We start from the raw sequence: 8,912 nt of genomic DNA, 5'->3' as shown, positions 1-8,912 counted from the left end.
CCATCACTATTGTCACAACCATCGTCTCATCATAATCATTAAGATCATTATTCTCACAAACCGTAATCACTTTATCTTTACTATCACCGTCATCACTATCATTATCATTTTTACTGCCACCACCAACATTTTTATTATTACCATTATTATTATGACAATCATCATTGTAACATGATGTTATCTCACGCCTTATGAATCATTTGTTGTAAGAGACCAGTCGTTATTCAGTATACAATTACCTTGAAGTAATTTCAGGCAGTTTCTTTGCTTAAATTACTACAGCAGTTACTACCACTTCTCTCAATAACTTAGATTGTTATTCATTCAAAATATTTCTTCGTTTTTTATTGCCTCAGATCCTCCGGATAGTTTTTCATAACACCTAACGTTGACCAAATTTGGAATATGTTTGCGAAATATCCTACAAATTAGCGTCAATATACAGGAAATCGCCAGGAAAAGGTACCGTGGTAACTGAGAAGCCCTGGGAACGCGGTTACGTTAGGTCAGCTGTTTGGTAGACTTGGAGAAAAGGCAGGAAAATTCACACGTTTTGAGAATAAAAAAAGCCACGAATCCTCGCCCACAGCATAGAAAGAACAGCAAAATCAAGGCGTGTCCCCGTGTCTCATATTTCATGTCCCATACTTCACGTCCCCGTGTCCCATACGTAACGTCCACTAGTCCAATACTTCACACCCCCAAGTCCCATACTTAAGGTCCCCGTGTCACATACTTTACGTCTCCGTGTCCTATACTTCACGACCTCAAGTCCCTCGCCTGGCGTCCAAATGTCCCCTTCCACATCTCCCAGTGCCATTTACATACACAGCCCAAATATAAAGCTAAGCGGATGACAACTGCATCCCTTTATATCTAAATTTGCCGAGGGGAACTCAGAGTCGGCCGAAAACACCCTCCTCTGATTACTTCACCGTGTCCTCCGTGGGTTCCTAGTGATCTTTAAAACAGTTTCTGGGAGCTGGCAGTCGTAATAAACGAGATATTATTTTAAAAAAAGGATTTTTATTTATGGATTCAGTTTACATTTTCATTTTTTCTCAAGTTAAATTATAATTTTTAAACAAAACGTAATTTGATAAATAAAATACATAATTTATCATACGCGTACTGAATAAGTATAGCAAGTACTTGTTAGTACGGCAAAATCGATCCCACGTGATTTTACTCAAGCTTTCTGTTAAAGAAGTTTTTAAACTTCTTTAAAAAAAAAACTTTGGATGGCCAACTTAACACTCAGCACAGTAGCTAGGAATGTATACTTTCGCGTCCGGCGCTGGGCATAAAATTCTTTATCATCGTAACGGAACAAACATCGTATCACGTGTTGTGTGACGCATTGTGTGACGTCTTGTGTTACATTTCTGTAATGGACAAAGCTTGCGTGACAACGGAAACAGTGGCTGCGAAGATGACCATAGTGTTAGAGGCACAGCCTTTTTCATCTTCTTTCCCATTTTCCCAAAAATAATACCTAAAACGCTGAAACTTGTCCAAGTAGATAATATTCATGTTACTTTCCTCTGAGAAGGGTAAAAGAACTCGATGTGATACTTATCACCCCACGAATGGAAAATTTCTCTCTCCATTAAAAGTCTCTGTACTCCTTGAAACATCCGCTGCTTTATTCGTTTCTCCTGTGTCAGGCATTTAGTCTGCCAGGATTCTTGATCCCAGTAGAACATGGGCACGGATCGCAATCTAAAAGCAATATATATGACGGCAGTGTTAAAGGAGCAAAGTCGTAAAAGAAAGCTGCTACCAGTTGTTCAAAACGTGGATAACGCTATCTACGATAACGATATCTGATTTATCTGGTGGATAGCTCTATTCAAAGTTTGAACAAGTGGGGCCAGGCTTTTAAATTATGTTTTTGAGAGAAGCGTTTTATGGATGAACAATTTTTCTCACACTTTAAAAACCTCGTTCGCGCCTCTGATTAAGTAAAACCCATTTGCGCAAGAAAATTTTTGACATGGTTCTTTAGTGAGTATGTTTTTGCATATGATAAGATATTTTACAAACCGTTCACAAGGATTCCCGAGCTCCATTCCGAACACCCTGATTTGAGGACAAACATGTCGAGCCAAACTCAACGCGTAAAATCTTGTGGAGATAGGTAGGTCTAGGCTGAGGAAGAAATAAAAGGGAAAATATTTTCAGAAAGAAAAATTTAACTTCTTTTGACGGGTAAAATATTGCTAAAACTACTATGCCATATCAATGAACAGATGAAGAGCTTTCATTGTTGGACCTGCCTCGTACCCAGACGTGTCTCTCTCGATGAAAATTTGCGCACCCTTCCCATGGTCCCTTGCGTTTAGTCACCAGTTACTCGCGTTTCGCGGTCGCCTCTATGCGAAACCATTCGAAAGACAAAGCGCGTGAGGAGGAGGCTGATTGTTGGACAATTGTGTTAATGTAATTAAACACCTCATGTTCACCTTCTGTCGGGACCTGTCTACTGGCAGCTTTTTAAACAGCTGGAAATAAAATTGAAACCAGGTTGGGGCTCTCCCGCATGCGTTTTTGGAAGTTTTTGCGTGCAGTCAAAGTTCTTACCAAACTCACTCCCAGAGCTTTTCCCATAAAAATTAAGGAAAAAGACCTGAGATAAAAGGTTAAGTAATAAGTTTTAGTTGGTTTTTATTTAAGAGTGGCTTTCATTTAAGTATCGCAGGTATAGTGGCTTCCATTATCCCGCGAAATTTTCGTCGTATTCTCTGGGACATGCTTTGGTGTTTGCGGGAATATTCCGACCGAAACTTGCAGTTCAATTTTCAAAATTCTCGTTTCCAGTGCCACTTCACTGCGGAGAAGTACTCAAAATTGAGGTTACAACGTAAATGAACGCTTCAGTTCTGAAAATTTTGTTTGAGTTAAAAAACGTCGTCCATTTTACCTTGGCCAATCCTAGTCACTGACTAGATGGTCTGGCATTATGGAAAATACCCGATGAGTGCGTCGGCGATGTGCTTGGTTATTGGCTTACAAAGAAAAAAAGAAAGAATTTAAATTTGAGAGCCAAAACTACTGCTATAAACCCGGTAAGTTCAGTATTCGGATTGTTAAAAAAGATCTGGATCACTGAAAAAGATCGATGACAAAACTGACGAAAGAGCAGCAAACTGTTCTTTCGGCGAGGAAAAGAAAGGCATAGCAAAATACAGTCGAACCGCCACTAATGGCAACCTCTCTACAACGGCTTCTTTCTTCTGACCCCAAGGTGGCCTTTGTGGAGAGGTTCGACTTTATAATAAATGTGTATGATTTTTTTGCCAAACATGTTGGATCATAACAACTTGCTTCAACAGTTCAGAAATAAAATGTTACCTTGCATACTTTAGGCCAAGATTCTTGGTTTCTTGTTTGGCCTTTTGATAGGCTTCCTTCGTGACCTGTAGCAACTCAGTGTTTTCAAGATAATGCGCTAATTTCTGGTACAATTTAGAAAGTGTACAGTTTCTACACAGAAGTTCATCTGGTCCCAGCAAAATCATATAATCCAAGCCTTGAAAAGTATCCACACTTTTCTGCCAGGTATCTCTGATCAAAGACTTTAACCCAGATACTGAAAACACCCGAACCGTTGTTTTACTTCCGACATCTTCTTCAAAACCAATCGTCGGTGCCGAGTTTAATCGGAAGACACAATCTGCAGAATCAATCTGCGAGCCCGCGTTGTTTCCCAGCAGCATTCCAGAAGAGCTCACCAATGCGCATGAATTGCAGTTGAGAGTTAGCTCGAACGGTATGTCGGGATTTGTGGCCAGCACGAAAGAGGGTCTTTGCTTTATCTCGGTACCAGTCTTCCCAGCGGCTGTTGGCTCTGGAAGTGTTTTCACCGGAAGGTGACGGGTTGACGGGGAGCCGACAGTGAACATTACAACAATAATGAGCAAGATAGCTATCGTGCAAGCTAAGGCGGCTTTTTTAAGTTTTCCAATCGAGGCTTGGTGATATTTTACGTTGAGAAATCTGAAATAATTTAAGGGAGAAACGTTAACCACAACAAAAGTTGCAATATTCTACATTTGATGCACATTCGCATAAATAGCATAAGATTGACGAAGTAAAACTGATTCAATCCGACTTCAGATAATCGTTAATGCAAAGTTGATTATCTTCTTTGAGTAATAGTCATAATACACATTACTTTGGCAAAGTCACAAATTTATACCAATATAAAACTATATTCACGTCCAGTGAGCAATAAATAAACCATAAAAACCATAAAAGCTTCAGCTTACTCAGCAAATGACCAATTAATAAAGATATTTCCAGATGTAATAAGTCAATTAGTCAAATGGTAAGATATTCAAATAAATCTTTTGACCCTGGAGCAATTAATCGGTCATTTTCCAGTCCCAATACCATCAATCCGAATTAGAATCAGATAACATATTCTTTCTAAACTTAATTCCAATTCCTCTTTTGTCTTAACCCCGGGGGTGGTACTTTAGGAATTTCTGGGTGGGGATGTGCCGCTGGGACCCTGGACCCCTTAACCTATACCAGAGCTAGTTCAGCTGAATTTTGCTACCCTATACTAGAGTAAACTCCCCAAATCCTCCCTATCCTAGAGTAGCTAATTCCCTTGTCTAGATAAAATCTTCAACCAACTGATCATTTTCCTGAAAAATGATACCCTATTCTAGACCCAAACACTCTGATTTATATACCCTATCCTAGAGTAAACTGCCTGAAAACCATACCCTTCACAGCGGCACATACCTATATAGCCCATATATGGCAGTGCCCCCCCCCCCCGGGGTCTTAACAAACCTTCGCACATCCATAGTTGCACTTTGACCGTGATCTAGCTCTCGTTTACCGACCAGAAATTCGTCCAACATGTCTTCTCCCGCCACTCCAGCTACCAAAGTAAAGAACAGTCTGGTTTTAATCATGTTATTGCAACATGTCTCTTCAAAGCTGTGCTATCTTTTTTTTTGCGCTCAGCAGGGATGGAAAAGGTACTATGAATTAAACTCAGATATTATAAGTGACGCCAATCTGGTCAACAATAAATTGAAAAAATCACTTTGGAATAACCTAACGTCACATACAGGAAATGTGAAGTTTTTTAAATATATATAAGAGCCATTTTTATAAGCATGTCGAGGCTGAAAATATCAACAAAATTAAAAGTCCATAAAATTCAGTTGTTCTTCAAAAAGGCTGAAAACGATGCTTTTGCTTTCTGACATTTATCTACAAACTGCTTTTTGAAGGCTTTTCGTTGATAAAATCCTGAGTCAATTTTGCGAGTTTGGCCTATCGACGTATTTTAACATTTTCCTAAAAAAATATTTTTTTAGGTTTTACTGAGTGCAACTTTCAAACCCAGTTTTGAACCCTTAAAGTGAAAATGGTAGTGAAGATTTGCTAACACCAGGAAAAAGAAAGTTTAAAAAAAATCATTGTGAAATTTGCTTTGTAAAATAAATAAAATAAACAAAAGCATCCAAGGATAAGAGTCGGAGGGGTTTCATTTTTAAAAATGAAATAATTACGTGTGTTTTCGTCTTGACAGACTCCCGCCGTCACCATGATTGAATCTGCGACTCGACAGAGTGAAATTGATTGTTCCAAATGGTAACTCGGTAACTATGTAATTTACAGTAACTATTACAACATACACTACCATAACAAACATTAGGCGACAATCATTGGGCAGTTATAGACGGCTTTTGTTTCCCTTAAATTCATTTTCCCTCGTGTTGACTCAAAAGAAACCTCTTACGTGTCAAACAATGTCAACAAACTGACATGAAATAAAAAAATAATCTTTCCTGGACTATTACATCGTGTAGTTTACCACAACAAGTCATCAGCAAAAAAAATCAACTGGTTATCGATAGTAAAATTGTCGAATATTTCTTTTTGTGCCCTTAAATCTGCCCTGATTTCATTGACTTGGTGTATTGTGACGCAAATAGATGCCTTCGCCAATAGGAGGAATTGGAAAATGCACCATTATCAACGTCGTTACGATTTCTGCCACCCACATAATCCCGTCGGCTATGAAATAATAAAAAAAGAAAATTGTGGCACACATACTGCTTTGCCTTAAGGCAGCAAAATAAAGTATATCATTTGATTTTAATCAAAATATTATTTCATTTTTTATGAAGAAGAATAAAACATTCATATCAACTTATGAATTAGGACATTTTTGAGCATTTGCCTTATCTCGGTATGACGTTCTTAGAAACTTATCGTACTTGATGCAGAAAAATATACTGTATTAGCGATAATTGTTAGATATCAGCTAAAAACACTGATAGGAACAGAGATATATGACGGAACATAAAACCGCCTGAGAAACTAAAAACACATAAACAGGGCGAAAATAAAACAATCATTCATTAAGGCAAAATAAACAATTTTTGGCGAAAAAAAAGCCAAGTTGACTCCTTGCTAAAGCCCAGAAATCACATCCACTAAACGAAAAAATCAAAATTTAAATAGATAAAAAAAATAACATGTTTTAGAGATCCCTGAGTACTGAGCGAAGTTTTAGATTTCCAATACCTTTGACAGCTATGACAAGTTCGACGATCGCAAAGGAATGACCGGATTTAGAAAAATAGGTTTGATAGAACGTTACGATCAGTCGCCCAAAATTACCCGAAAGCTGGACTGCAGTTCAAGAATAAAGGTGTTTTTGGCCTAGAATTTAAAATTTTTTGAAACTAGACGTACCCCGATGGTTTAAAAACTGCAAAATTGACGATCAGTCGCTTAAAAAATTCAATCTATTTGGTCGTTGAATGTTATAGTAAATCAGATTTGATTTTGCCACAAGCTGCTTGTTGTTTCTGAATTTTTGTTATTTAATCTTGCTAAAACTAGCGCGACTTACCGTAATACGGAGGAAAATCCAGAGGCATGGAGGCGCTGACTGTTAGTGATCGCCTCTCGCTTGCTGAAAATCGACTCAAACACGCAAACGAAAGGGCAGTTACAAAAACAATGTGCGGCCGACTGAAAGAAGACAACACGGCGGCTTCAAAATTTGCATTTTCCAACGAGTGTGGAGGTGTAAGAACAATCTGAGATTAATAAGTTTTCACTTGCGGAAACTGATTTGACGAAAATCTTCTAATTGACACAACAAATACAAGAACTGCACTTTTAAAAGTAACCGGTGCACCTGCTAAAAGCTACGGAAATCGACGCAAATTGATCAAGGCAGATTATCGGACTGTAAAACTCTGCGGACTAGCACAAATTTTCATAAGATGATGAAGTACCCTCAAACTGCGGTTGTTTTTTCACGAGATGCTTTTTTCTTTTAGTCCCTAGTAATTTTAAAGAAGCGTTTTAATTATTTTCTACATTTTTTTCTGTTTCCGGCAGGTGTTCGTATCGTCTTGCCACTTACACAAAAAGAAACTACGGATACTTCCTGATCCGTCCTCTTCCCCAGGCGCTTCGTTTTTCGCGTCGCGGACAAAGGCAAGCTCGAAATGCGCGTCACTGTTGTCGAAGCGCAAGAGACCATGGGAAGACGGTTTTCGCCTGTTCTCTCCCTCCCGCCTTTCTAAGCTTTCTTTGCGCGCAAATTTACATCGACAAACTTGAAAGAATCCAAAGAAATGTCTCACGCTGGATCCTTGGTGGACCTATTGATTATACCGAACGTCTGCAATACCTTGGTTGGATGGAGCTTAAGTCCCGTAGGGAATATCTATCGATAATTCAATTATTTAAGTTTATTAATGGTTTCTCGAGAGTTAAGCTTGACAATTATTTATCTTTCTCTCGTGCTAGCACTAGATCAAGAAATAGTAGGAAGATTTGGAAACCTTTTTCAAGAACTAATATTTTAAAATTCTCTTTCTGGCATAGATATATAGATAAATGGAACTCGTTACCAGATTCTCTAATATGTGCCGATTCATTGTCAAAATTTAAAAAGGGCTTAAGAGAACACTTTTTAAACTAGTAAGTAATGAACATAAAATTGTTGCGATTGCATATTTAATCTGATAATTAGATAATTTTTAATAACTCCATTATTAATAGATATATTTTAGTGATATCTTTTACATTTCTCCTTACATTATAATAGTTTTTATCTGACTTATATCTTTGTAGATATTTTTAGGGGGTCATCTTACATGAGGATTCAGTTCCTCCCTGATGGCAGCCTTTTTGTATTGATATTACAAATAAAGTTGTTATTAAAAAAAAAAAAAAGAGAGAAAGAGAAGTCTGAGTACGAGGCGATTCCTGAAATGAGTCCGTTTTTGAAGCTGTCCAAAATAAATAGGCTTCCGTCATAAACTGAATAAGCACCCACCCCCTCAATAGGCCATTTGCATGATGACATCACTTTACCTCTACGACCAGAATTCATTTTTTAGATTCTGGTAGAGTAGTAAAATAACGGCATCCTGCAAGTTGCCGATTTAACCCTTTCACAGCCAGAGTGTTTGATAGAGTTTTGTAAGGTGGTTCTAACTTTTGAGTGTGCGGACATAATCCTATGATGTGACCATTCAAATGAAAGCTCTCTGCCTGTACTTTCACATGTTGCTATTTGTTTGTCAAAATCTTAGAAAATGAAATTTGGAAATTTGGTCGAAATTTGACTTTGGCCACATTTGGCAGTGAAAGGGTTAAAACTAGCAGAAACAGCAATAACAGCACTCAGTAGCTAAGTGCTATAAGCTGTCGAAAGAGAAAGTGTGTCTATTTGTAGGGGTATTTTCTTTTTACCCAGGACAGGTTAGTTGAAAATGCGCGTTTTCCTCGCAAACTTGCTGGAAAGGTGAATTTGTTACATAATGGAGAAGGCACGTTAGCTTTTCCAGCGTTTCGGACAGTCAAGCCCTCCTTTAACCAATAGCCTGCGAGTAAGCTCTCCATTTGGGCGAACT

The 8,912-nt window shown here is 38.2% G+C and overlaps 1 protein-coding gene across 1 annotated transcript; it reads right to left on the bottom strand.

The window, feature by feature from the left end:
• Positions 1–1,227: 1,227 nt before the first annotated feature.
• On the bottom strand, positions 1,228–7,133 carry LOC140951955 (alpha-N-acetyl-neuraminyl-2,3-beta-galactosyl-1,3-N-acetyl-galactosaminide alpha-2,6-sialyltransferase-like). Its single transcript, XM_073401341.1, has 5 exons — positions 6,890–7,133; positions 4,807–4,897; positions 3,355–3,999; positions 2,047–2,151; positions 1,228–1,722 (listed from the first exon to the last, which is right to left on the bottom strand). The coding sequence occupies exons 1-5, from the start codon at positions 6,915–6,917 to the stop codon at positions 1,530–1,532; spliced, it is 1,062 nt and encodes a 353-aa protein (XP_073257442.1). The 5' UTR covers positions 6,918–7,133; the 3' UTR covers positions 1,228–1,529.
• Positions 7,134–8,912: the final 1,779 nt, after the last annotated feature.

Source organism: Porites lutea, chromosome 11, assembly GCF_958299795.1.
Source record: "Porites lutea chromosome 11, jaPorLute2.1, whole genome shotgun sequence".
Taxonomy (NCBI): domain Eukaryota; kingdom Metazoa; phylum Cnidaria; class Anthozoa; order Scleractinia; family Poritidae; genus Porites; species Porites lutea.
The sequence above is the reverse complement of the archived record's forward strand: the minus strand, read 5'-3'. Positions and strand labels throughout refer to the sequence as shown.

Bases quoted from the DNA above. Each gene is read 5' to 3' on its own strand.
- LOC140951955 (XM_073401341.1), bottom strand. From the start codon at position 6,917: ATGCCTCTGGATTTTCCTCCGTATTACG. The intron at 4,898-6,889 runs GTAAGTCGCGCT...TTACTTTGGTAG, and splicing joins GGATTTTCCTCCGTATTACG to CTGGAGTGGCGGGAGAAGAC. The intron at 4,000-4,806 runs GTTTGTTAAGAC...AAATTATTTCAG, and splicing joins GCAACTATGGATGTGCGAAG to ATTTCTCAACGTAAAATATC.